General features: G+C 36.0%; 2 protein-coding genes across 9 annotated transcripts in view; both read left to right on the top strand.

Annotated features, from left to right (window-relative positions):
• Window positions 1–13,046, top strand: part of MAMDC2 (MAM domain containing 2) — a 301,858-nt gene that overhangs the window by 6,652 nt on the left and 282,160 nt on the right. For all 3 annotated transcript variants that reach the window (XM_047831030.1, XM_047831029.1, XM_047831032.1), the window contains exon 2: window positions 3,027–3,084. The gene's annotated coding sequence lies outside the window, so the exon portion shown is untranslated. The remainder of the gene's footprint in view (window positions 1–3,026; window positions 3,085–13,046) is intronic.
• The window catches only part of CFAP95 (cilia and flagella associated protein 95), a 135,683-nt gene that overhangs the window by 115,429 nt on the left and 7,208 nt on the right, over window positions 1–13,046 (top strand). For all 6 annotated transcript variants that reach the window (XM_047831036.1, XM_047831038.1, XM_047831034.1 and 3 more), the window contains one exon: window positions 3,027–3,084. In XM_047831036.1, the coding sequence (XP_047686992.1) occupies window positions 3,027–3,084 (58 nt within the window). The remainder of the gene's footprint in view (window positions 1–3,026; window positions 3,085–13,046) is intronic.

The following is a 13,046-nucleotide window of genomic DNA, read 5'->3' as shown; positions in this document are numbered from 1 at the left end:
GGACTTGCCACTCTCTCCTCTCTTCCATGTAATACCCACCTGATTTTGCTCCAGTATGGGCTTTGGATATGGCTCTACTGATTTTGGATTTTTCTCCCACATACACATGCGCTGAAGTTTGTAGTTTTCTCTAGCCACTGTTATGCACTAGGCATGTGTGATTGTGTGATTTTATTTGCTTTTGCAGATCGGGGTTGGGACACACTTGTTTGTATTCCTAGCAGGTTTCCGGGTAATGCAAATACTACTACTCTGGAAACCACACCATGAAAGCCCTGAAGAAACTGGTGGTTATCACCAGATTTTGGAGGATATATGTAGATATTTGGGTTTAAGGAAACAAAGGATCTAGGAAAGTGTAACAATCTTGTCCTGACTGTGGATTGGTCATTTTATCTTTGTGATTCTGTCATTTTTTGACTTACACATTCTGTGTTGTTAGGTTTCTTGACCTAGGATCTTCCTGGTGTTTGTTCCTTTAATCAATACATAATGATCTTTATTACTAATAACTTTTGACTCAAAGTCGATTACATGTGATATTAATATAAGAATACTAACTTGCTTTTGGTTAATATTTTCTGGATATACCTTTTTATATCCTTTTATTTTCAAACTTCCTTTGAAAATAATTTATTCTAGGTATAGACGCATAGAGTTGTACTATATAATACAATATGATGTTCGGTTTAAGTCTAAGAAAATATTTTCACTGATGAGTTTAACCCTTTTACTTTCATTGTATTTGCAAAGGCATTTAATTTTATTTTTATGATTTTAATTTGTCTTATAAGCAAAAATGATTTTCATTTCTTCCTTTTATTCTTCTTATTAGTTTGGTCTTTAAAAAAATTACTTGCAACAGTATGGAGGTTCCTCAAAAAATTAAAAATTGAACTACCCTACAACCCAGCAATCGCACTACTAAGTATTTATCCAAAGGATGCAAAAATGCTGACTCAAAAGGGCACATGCACCCCAATGTTTATACCAGCACTATCAACAATAGCCAAAGTATGGAAAGAGCCCAAATGTCCATTGACTGATAAATGGATATAGAAGATGTGTTATTATACACAATGAATATTACTCAGTGATCAAAAAGAATGAAATCTTGACTTTTGCAACACCATGGATGGAACTAGAGTGTATTATGCTAAGTGAAATAAGTCAGTCAGAGAAAGATAAATAGCATATGATTTCACTCATATGTGGAATTTAAAAAACAAAACAGATGAACATAGGGGAAGGGAAGGAAAAATAAGATAAAAATAGAGAAAGAGGCAAACCATAAGAGACTCTTAAATACAGGGAACAAACTAAGGGTTGATGAAGGAGTGTTGGGTGGGAGGATGGGCAAAGTGGATAATAGTAAGGAGGGCACTTGTTGGGATGAGCACCGGGTGTTATATGTAAGTGATGAATCACTAAATTCTACTCCTGGAACCATTACTACACTATATGTTAACAAACTTAGATTTAAAAAAATAATAAAAATTTAAAAATTTACTTGCTAGTTTGAAAATTACATTTCTAGTATTTGTTCTTTTAACTGCCAGTATTCAAACTTGAGTGTGCGTCAGCATCAGTTAGAGGGCTTGTTAACACAGGCCACAGGGCCCTACCCCCAGCTTTCTAACTCAGCAGATTGGGGTTGGGACCCACTTGTTTGTATTCCTAGCAGGTTTCCGGGTAATGCTAATACTACTACTCTGGAAACCACACCATGAAAGCCCTGAAGGAACTGGTGGTTATCACCAAGTAAAATATTAGCACCTGTACCCAGTAACCATTCTGAGTTTGACTTCCTTGTTATTTTGGAATTCTTTTACTTACTGAATTCTCTTTCTCACCAGCATAGCCAAGCATTAAAATGTTTAAATTTCCTTGTGCCCAATATTTTTAGGTGTGCAATTCTCAGAAGAGTTTCTTTGACTGTCTAGTCCCATAATACTGCCAGAAACAGAAGTAGGGCTTTATTTATTTAATTTATTTTATTTTATTTAATTATATCTCATTGGAGAATAATTTTTGTCCCACGCTGAGTTCTAAACAGAGAAGCTTTCTTGCAAGTTTCCCTAAACTGGTGGCTGAAATTTCTTTGATTTCTTTTATTTGAGGTTACAGACTTTACAGACTCCTGGCTGTGAGTAGGACAGCCTTCTGTGCCTTCTGTGACCCCAAAGCCATGTCTCCGGCCCTTCATATGCAGCCCACACTCTACCTTCCAGTCTTGGCATATCATCTTACAGCTTGCCATTCTAGTGAGCATCGTCCTCATTTCGGGCACCTCAGGGTTTCCCCTTGGAGCTTGGCTGTGCTTGTAGACTTGGGGAAGGGAGGATATATTTATTCAGCATTGCTCTGTGTTTAATTGGGTGGAGGTTAGGGAAGCTATATAATCTCGGTCCACCTGGTTGTCTTCTATTATCTCCTTCAGCTGTCATCTAGCAGCGACCATGGGGCATAGAGTCAAAAGGGTTTGAGACGCAGAAAGCAAATGGTAAAGAGAATCCCAAAAGTCTGGAATGCACCTAAGCTCAGGGACTTGGGCTTGGTAGCATACCATTAGTACAGGAGAGTAGTAAGTGGTACTGAATTGGAAGTAATTGAAGGAAGGGCATCCTATAGTGGTAGATAATGCTATAAACAAGGTCTGGGATAGTTGTAGGGTTTTTTTTTTAATGTTTATTTTTGAGAGAGGGAAACAGAGAGAGAAAGAGCACAAGCGGAAGAGGGGCAGAGAGAGAGAGGGAGACAGAGACTCACAAGCAAGCTCCCTGCTGTCAGCACAAAGCCTGATGTGGGGCTGGAACCCACAAACCGCGAGTTCATGACCTGAGCCAAAGTCGGAAGCTCAACCGTCTGAGCCACCCAGGTGCTCCAGTTGTAGGTTTTAACATTTTTATTAGGACCAATCCTCCTTGAAATGTTTTTATTTCATGTAAAGCAGATATCACTAAACATCTTAAATATCATTCTTTTTGGGGTTGTTCTTTTCTCATATATTGACTTATCCCTCTTAGGTGTGCATTGACAACATATGCTGAAGACTATGCTCCACCATATGATTATCAGCCATTTGTGAGTATAAGATGGCTGAAAAGCCCTATTCTAATACTTATTTATTTATGTACTTAAAATGATTCTTTATTTCTAGTATAAATAGTCAATCTTGGGAAGAAAGGACAAATTGCAGAAATTTATGATGTTTTATATTTATTTAGAGATATTAGCTATTTGTGGGAGTCAATGGAATGTTTTATGGCTATGATTTCTTTTTGGAAGTTTATAGATATCAGGAAGAAAATATTGCAGTGTCCAAAATATATTAGTTGTTTTCTTCCTCATCTTGTTTTATTGGCCCCTTCCCTGAATTCAATTTATGTGAAATAAAAACCTACCTTTCTATTCATTTGTATTGCATTGACACATAAAAATAAGTAGTTTAATTTAGCTCTGGGAGATGTGTATGTTGATAAAATATGTCCAGTTTATAACTTCAATATACTTGTACTTAAAAAATTATACAACAGAAACCAAACAAGGATGCCTCCTATTAGTCTTGTTATGAAAGTCTTGACTGGTACAATAGGTAGTCTTTATTGAAAAAGAGAAAAAAGTCATCTTTATTTTCAGAGAGTATGATTATCTTCTTAGGAGAACTAAAATATTAAACTGAGGAGTAATTAGAATAAATAAGACCATCTAGTAAGGCAATTGAATACAAAATAAGTATATCAAAAAACAAGATCTTTGCTTCATATCAGCCCTAACTGCTTAGTAAACTATGAGAAAAAAAATGTACAAATTACTATAGCAACACAAATTTCAAATACTTTTGTGAAGAAAATTCTAGACCAAATAAAGATCAATAAAGAAACTGTGGTTGGTAGTTTGTCTCCAAAGGTGGACTTTGCACAGGCCACTTCTCCAGGACAAGGTGAATGATACTCCACCTTCTGAATCTAAGCTGTCAGGTAACAGATTTGATCAATAGAACATGGCAAGTGACACTATGCCAGATCTGGACTAGACTGAAGAAGACTGCCTCCAACTCTTGGAGCTCGGTGTTACCATGTAAGAAATCGAGGTACTTTGCTGGAAGGAGGGGTCATGAGGAGGAACGCTGATGAGCTTGACTGATGAGTGAGGAAGCCATATTGGACATACAGCCCCATTGAGTCTGGACGGCAGCTCCAGATGCCATCTGACTGCAGCCCATGAAAGAGTCCAAGAAGATAATAATAAATTGTTGTTTGAAGCCATTAAGTTTATTTAAAAAAAATACATCCAAAGATAAGTGAGACAGAAATCTTGAATACAAGGGAATAAGAACCATTTTAGGAGAGTGGAAAGCTAAGTTGATTATGAATTAAATTCATACATTTAATTATATTGAAAATCCCAATGGATTTTGTTTTCTGTTAGAACTGTAAGATTGTAAGAATTTTTTGAAAGAATAAACAGATGAGAATAATCAAAAGTTTTTGAAACAGTGATATAGCCAATTTAGGGAAGTACAGGATTCATGATACTAACTTTATTATATGTCGTATTCTTATTTATTTTTTCTCATTAAAAAAGAGCATTCAAACCATAAAAAAAAATATGGTATCTATGGATTAATGCCTAATACATAAAGAACTTATACATATTGGAAGGAAAAATGTTGAGAACCTAGAAGAATGACTAACGGACATATATAGACAATTTACAAAGCAGGAAATATAAGCAATTAGCTAATAAATGTAGCTATTTGTAAATATATTATTTGCAAATAATAAAAGATCTGAATTAAAAGAATAAAAATATTTGCTAATAAAATTGGCAATATTTTTAGAAATAATAATACTTAATGGGCTGAAGATGGGGTAAAATGGATACTTTTATCTGTTGCCAGGAAGTTGTTTTAATCTTACTGGAAAAGAATTTGGCAATATATATCAAGATACTATTTGATCTAATAATTTTCCTTCTAAGAAACTTCCTCAGATAAAAATAACTCAACTAGGGATAAAACTCATATCCAAGGATACTCATCACTGAATTATTTGTAATGACAAAACTTGGAAAGTACCTAATATTTTAGTATTAGGAGTATTACTAATTAAATATGTTATAATCATATGAGGAGATATTTTGCAGCCTATATAATGTCCATAGATGGTTCTTAGTGTCTTGGTAAAACTTGATTTAAGGTTAAGAGAAACATTAACATACAAAATTGTACACATATTACAGTTTATTATATGGATATAGTGTATTCATATAAACACTATGTAAAAATATCGAGGAAAAAAAACCCTGAAGGAACTGTCAAAATGCTAGTAAATTTGGACATTGGATGGTGAGATTCTAGGTGATTTCTTCATCTTTACACATTTTAGAATTTTCCAATGCAACAAGCATGGTGGCTTTTCTGATTAGAAAAACCACAAGGCAATAAATATATTATTTAAAAATGCAGTTCAGGTCCATTTCCTTATATACATGGGATCTGACTGCATCTCTAAACAAAAGGCAGTTGCAAGACACATAATTAAAAACTCACAAAATTCAAAGGACTAATTTCTCCATAGGCATAAATATTAAGAATGTGAGCTGTATTCTTAGGGTGCATAAATCTTTAGCCATTGTGTTGTATGTTTGTGCTTTTAATATTTCAGCATTATTTCTAATGTTTCTCACGTTGCTTGTGTCCACATTAACAGTGTGCCATGGCAGTTCCATGGTTTTATTTAGAATTTTGTTCATTCACTTCTAAGTTCCATGCCAAAGTAATTGACGTGGAGGCATATTTTTAGCACTGCTCGCAGCGCCCCCATTTAATGAATGCTTACCTTGTTACATTGTTATAGGATACAAAAATTTTTTTTAATTGTAATGACAGCAAATGGTTAAATAACAGTAAAATAATGACTGAACTCTGACATAGAAGTTACTGTGCATATAAACAAGTGTATGATTCATAAAATACTGACAAAAGAAAGAATATTTTTTCTTGCTAGAGTCTAAACCATGTGGACCTAGCATAAACACAGTACACCATTCTCAGGCTATTGCCTTTGCAATTATGCAATTCCTGAAGAAATCTTAAAATATTTGGATTCATATTTCAAATTTTGTGCATGAATTGAGACTTAATTTTTATATTATCATTTTTTTATATTTGTTTAATTGATATTTGCATAAAGTGGGATGGCATTATAGGAGTTCTAAAGTGAAGCAAATTATCATCCTATAGCTCTAGGTATGAGTAAATTAACACAGAATATTAGGAAGCTATGAAATCATTTTTAAGGAAAAATGGAAGAGAATTAGAAGGTACTTCCTCAAAACTCCACCTTTTATGTTAGGTATTCGTTATGGCTATTATGGCTCATCCCAATTTCAATGAAAGATACTTTCTCTTAAAAGCTTCCCCCTCCTTCTTCCAAAGATCCAAAATAGAGGAAAACTTACAGAGAAGGTACATTAGAGGATTGGTCCAAGACTGGCTGTTTGTGGGGTACATGAGCTTTTAGGATAAAGGACAAGTGAGCCAAGTATAATGATGGAGAGTTTACTGAACACACTCAGAATGAGTAAGGAAAAGAATTAGTCCAGGCAGAGAGAAAACTCAGGAAGTTGAAGGGTCAAAGGAATGAGAATGTTGAGAACAAAAACCAATCATGGCAGTAGTGAAGAAGTGAAAGAGCTGGAAGAATTGGAGGTAATGAGCAAAGGGGGATATACTGGAATTTATTGGAATTTCACATTGTACTTTCACATTGTTATTAGATTTATCTTGAAAATGCTGATTTTAGGGGCGCCTGGGTGGCACAGTCGGTTGAGCGTCCGACTTCAGCCAGGTCACGATCTTGTGGTCCGCGAGTTCGAGCCCCGCGTCGGGCTCTGGGCTGATGGCTCAGAGCCTGGAGCCTGTTTCCGATTCTGTGTCTCCCTCTCTCTCTGCCCCTCCCCTGTTCATGCTCTGTCTCTCTCTGTCCCAAAAATAAATAAACGTTGAAAAAAAAATTGAAAATGCTGATTTTAAAAGGAATGGCAACATTTTTGTGAGCCTTCAAAAGATGTAGAACAATTCTCAGGAATGACAGAGCCCAGTATGTGGCCATGGGGCTGAGTTTCTATAATGGAATCCAAACCATTGACTTGAGAGGGTGAAAAAATGGTAAGCCAGAGTGTTGGCTAGATTCTAAATATGGGTGTTGGAAGTCAACCTACAGGACAGCAGGAAAGAAAGGTAGTGCCAATGACTAAGTCAAATGACCAAACCCTCAGTGGGAGCTCTTTGGAGGTTAACGGCTCCTCCCAGGCATGCAGCTGCCATTTGGGTGCATCTAGTTGGTCATTATCAAGTGTGAAATACCATTTTGTTTTCCTAAATAGAGCTTCCTATTGAATTATCTTTCCAGGCATATGTGTATCTTGAACCCCCCAAATGTTGAATATCCCTGCCATGGTGCACAGTAGGTATAAAAAGAGACTGCATCTGTTTAGCATTATTCCCGACAACAGCAGGATTGACCTGTTCTACCACTGGGGCTTTATGCACTGGCACAGATATCTCATTGTTAAAATATTGACATTTCTGTGCTGATTAGAAATTTGCTGTCACCTTGAATTCCCCACAACCTTGCCCTGTGAGTAGCTCCAGCCCTTTCCCTAGACTCCCAGGACCCAGGACTGCATTATGGACCCTTTCCTGGACCCTAAGGACTTTGGCTGTCATGGGTTCCTTCTTCCACTAAAAATTTTAAACAATATATATTGTATAACTGCATTGGTATAAAGACAAATATAATCCAAGTTGGATCATATTCACTTTTGGTGGGGGACAGGATTTAAAAGCTTATTAAAGAAATACATTTCTTACGCTGTATTTCTTATTGGCGTTTTGTAAAGATTACGCATCTTTTCCCCCTTATACTGTCTTCATGCCTATTTATGACTATATTATTGTATTTTATGGCCATGTTATATGACCATGTTATTGTTAACCCTCTTGAAGTTATTACCAATGTACCAGTGGGTGTTATTACACAAAACTAAAGCGTACAATATTTTTTTTTTCTGAGAAGTACTCTTGTACCCTATTTTAAACAAAACTTTGTGTATAATAGCTATCATCAGTTTCTACCCTAAAATGTTTATGAATATTAAATGGCCAGCAACATTTCCTGGCTTAGCTAAGAGTTTCTACCATTTAATACAGTTAGTTTTGCAAAATGGCATCTGCATTTTTTATTGTGGTAAAATATATGTAATATAAAATTTACTATATGACCCTTGTTTAACGTAGAGTTAGTGGCACTAAGTACCTTCACATTGTTACTAGATTCATCTTAAAAATTCTGATTTTAAAATAAATGACAACATTTTTGTGAGTCCCCAAAAGTACTGTGGGCTCTAGGTACTGGGCTTCCTGTGCTTCATGGTTGAGTGGGCCCAGCCTGGACCTTCTGGAAGTTTAATACTTGTCTTACCAGGGGCCTCTAGGACATGCTCAGTCTGAGTGACTGTATAGATTGATAAATACTCTGAGTATCATCCCAGATTAAAATGTACCTTGGCTAGCAGTCAGAGGTGGACAGCATCATTAAGAGCCCTCTGTTGTTCAGTTGGGATTATTCACATGCAAGAAACTCCCCAAAGGCTAGACTTGCCTTTAGTTTTCTGCCTCTCAGGAAGGGATGCCTACCAGGGCCCTTAAAAAGAAGAGGAGGGAAAGAATGATCTGCAGAAAATACCAAAAGCTGAGACAGAAAATGAATCTAGAACAGCTTGGGAGTGCTATAGGAAGCATCTGAAGGAAATTAGCTTTGGTTCTCACTTTTTTTTTAAAACCCTCTCTTTGTATTTTTGTTCCATTCTGTACTCCCATGATCTTCCATAATTTCGTTTCAGCATATAGTCCTTTTCTTTTTCTGTTTCTCTTTTAAAAACATATAGTGTGCAAAGTTGTACCATTGAATTGGCCACATTGAAAAATCATGTATAAGCCTTATACTCCAGAATGAAGTGTAATTTTTAACTAGGTAATGTTCCAGGTTCCATGATGTGTTTTCATGACTTTTATTTTAGTACTACTTTTCTTTGCCTTGAATCTTAATATATCTACTATTTAATTTTCTCTTTTGTGTCCTGTTAATGTTCTAATTCAATATTTACTGACAAAAGAATAATGGGCATTTGCTGCATATCCTTGTTTTTCTCATTACATTGACTATTGACTAAAATGAAAAAGAGTTTTAGATTCATCTGCAAATGAGATAGGGTTGGAAGGTGAAATTGGAGAAGAGGGAAGGGGTCATGTGGTTGTACCTATTATCTTTTGATTGACGTCAAGGTGTTCCAAAATACTGCTGTTAGCTAACCACAGGAACGGCCCTCTATTACTTGGGTTCAGAAGGAAATGGTGGCCTTCCTCAGTCTAAAACAATGCCTGAAAGATCTCATTGTGTGTTACACGTTTGTGCTGAGATTATATGTATACACATATATGTATATGCATAGATATGTATACACATGATTTTGTACTTTGAGGCAAATGGTTCTAGTTCTGAGTCTCATGGGATTCTGCCAGCATTAAGGGACCACATTCCCTAGACCCCAGTTTCAACTTTAGCATCTGCTGGCATTTGTTCACATAGCTCCATTCCACAGCCTCCCCATTGGAATACAAAAAGATTTGACTTATTGGGGGGAATATATAGTTGCTAATAGGTGAGAAGGAGGAAGGAAGGAAGGAAGGAAGGAAGGAAGGAAGGAAGGAAGGAAGGAAAAAAGGAAGGAAGGAAGGAAGGAAGGAAGGAAGGAATGAAGGATCTCTCATTATATATATACACAGCTGACCCTTAAATAATGTGGGAGTTAGGGGCACTGACACCGCCCCCCAACCACAAATCATTTTTGACTGATGCACAAATCCACAAATAATTTTTGACTCACCAAAAACTTAACTGCTAATAGCCTACTGTTGACCAGAAGCCTTACTGATAACATAAACAACATAAATAGTTGATTGATACACATTATGTATGTTATGTGTATTATATACTGTATTATTACAATAAAGTAAGCTAGAGAAAAAATATTAAGAAAATCATAAGGAAGAGAAAATGAATTTATAGTACTGCACTATATTTATTTTTAAAAATCTGTGTATAAATGGACCTGCACAGTTCAAACCCATATTGTTCAAGGGTCACCTGTTGTCCCATACATATAGAAATAGAAGAAATAGAAGATAGATATGGTGGATAGATAAGTAGACATTTTTCCTTTCTATGTATGTATGTATGTATGTATGTATCTATCTATCTATCTATCTATCTATCTTCTATTGTTTCTATTTCTCTGGAGGACTTTCACTAACGTATATAGCTCTTGGGCTCTCAAATTTTACTATTTATGTATTCGAGATGATATGATTCTCTCTCATTGATCCTGTCCCATCCTAATAGTATTTATTTATGACCAAGTAATCTTTTTGATGAGGACCTTGGCAAACATTTAATTCAAGTCTACTTAAAAATTAGGAAGTTAATATTTTAACTCATCCTCATCTCGTGTTTTACCAACAGTTGAGAAATTGTGGTCTTAATTTTCAGGAAACTCAGATTTTCAAGCAGTTTTTGTGTTGTCTCTTTTTAGAGGAAAGAACCCTGTGTTCTCTAAAACTACACCTTCACTTTATATTGCCTTTTGCAGTGAAGTAGCTATGATCTTCTTTTGTTTCTGGGTTAAGTCAGAAGAGTTTAGTTCTAATTTCTTTCTTTTAATTATGTTTAACTTCTACATTGAACATATTTGACTTTTGTAAAGGAAGAAAAAAAATTTTAATTGAAAACACTGGGCCTCAAATTTATAACTAACCATGCCATTATAAGTATAAAATAGTGGCAGGTGTGCTCACATAATACAGACTGAGGAATAAAAAAATGGTATTTATTTTTTCTATGATAGGACCAATCAAAGTTTGTGCATTAAATATGTATCAATAGCTAAGGTTTAATGTGGCATTGCTTAGTTTTTGATGCTAGACATTACTAAAGTTTATGATGTTGTTTAAAGTCAGCTTATTTTGTAAAGTGATTATTCATGCAGGTCTCCATATTTTTCTTCGTGATGATCAGACTCTTTAATGATATTAATATTTATATTTATATGATAGCCTAACCTTCCTTGTGCCTCCCATGACTATTTTCCTTTAGATGCATCCCTCTATTGGTTATAAGTGTTTTTCGTTTGTAAAATTTTATCAAATAAAAAGAGTAGTAAATGTTTCTCAAATATATAACAAAAATATATCCAATTAGTAACATGTTTGTTGTAGCTGTATTTGACAATTACTCTTGTGTCTGTGATACAATCACTGGGAGAAGAAAATATCCAATAGCAATGAAGTCATTTTTAAAATAGTGAGGAAATGGATGAAGGAGTCTGTCTGGGATGCCTATCCTCCATCATCCCTAGGGTTGATAAAGTAGACTTGGCTGTGTGGAAATTGTTCTTTTGCTCTCACATCACTCCGCATGTGTATACAGAAGACAATCTTATTAGAGGACGACAGGTCTTCAGTCAAGTGCGTATAACAGCTAAAGAATTTTATACATTATGTATATTGAAAGTAATGAAACAAAATGTCACGGTAATCTACCTGTATATTTACTTTCACTCCATCCACTGTGATATTCACATAAATAAGCTTGCTGCCTCAAATGCCTTTTTAAGAGTAAATGGAGTACCCCAAATGACCATACTTACAGGCATGCTAGGGAAGAATGGTCTTTGCTATATGAGTGCCAGGTGGCTAATAGCTATCTGTAATGGTGGACACAAGGTTAGTTCACAGTGACTGATCTGGCCAGGAAACATAACACATTATGCATTTTTATGGATGATCTGGATGAAGGAATTGAGACTAAGCTTTCAAATTATTGTATACTATTAAATTAGGCAGAGTTACTCATGTTCCAGAAGATAGTCTTCAAACTGAACATGACCTTGAAAGATTAAGCTATAAAAAATAAAAGATCCTAAAGAAAAAAGGTGAAGTCAAATAAGAGTAAGTACAGCCAGAACTTGGTCAAGACTGAGTACACAGCTGACCAAGAAATGGTAAGGTCATTTTATTCTAAAAAAGGTTCAGGAGATAATGGTGTTCAGAGTAAGAATATAGCACCCAAGGGTCAGTGGAGATGAGGGTGGTGAGGGGATGGGGATCTGAGCAGGATACCTGTCACTTAAAGATACTGATACATTTTATTGACATAGGTGGTAAAACTATATTGTTTCCTCCACAATGAGAGAATGTCAAGTGGGGGGCCCCCTCACCCAGAGGACCCTCCTGTAACGTCCTAACCTGTCTTTCCAAGATTTGTTTAAAAGGAGGAAGAGAACGAGAAGAAAAGGAAGAAAGCTTTCTTAACCTGAAGGCAGATTCTCCCCATAGTGATTCTGTTGCTGCATCTTTAGTGCTTCCTCTTTCTATGGCCTGTTTGTCCTGGCCATAGATGTATCTTTCTCTGGCACTCTTTCCTTTCCACCTTTCATCAGGAAGGCCACCATGCTCACCACTATACCACCAATGCCTGCTTCCACCTCTGATCAGGATGTTTCATTAGACTTCCTCTCTGTTTCTCTGGAACAGCACTATTGGTTATATTTTGTCGGGTCTTGCTCTGTATGATGTTTCTTTGGGAGTGAGCACCTGTTGGCTCCCACTGCATTCTTCCACCTCCCTCTACCTTCAGAGTTGATGACCCTGCAGCACTTCATACCTCTCCTCCTTTGTCCTTCATGGCTTCTTTATGGACCCAACCATGAGTGTCCATAAGACTTGGGATCCAGAACTCTGTGCTTCTCGTTTTATGCAATCTCAGAGAATTCATCCACACCCAAGGCTCTCCAACCATTAATTTTTTTTGGGGGGGGGTGAGATAATATATTTTATATAATTACAAACTTATAGGAAAGTTGCAAGAATGGCACAGGGAACTCCCATATAATCTTTACCCCAAGTGACCAATTGTTTACTA

The sequence above is a fragment of the Prionailurus viverrinus genome, chromosome D4 (genome assembly GCF_022837055.1).
Source record: "Prionailurus viverrinus isolate Anna chromosome D4, UM_Priviv_1.0, whole genome shotgun sequence".
NCBI lineage: Eukaryota > Metazoa > Chordata > Mammalia > Carnivora > Felidae > Prionailurus > Prionailurus viverrinus.
This window is presented reverse-complemented; position numbering and strand designations above follow the sequence as displayed.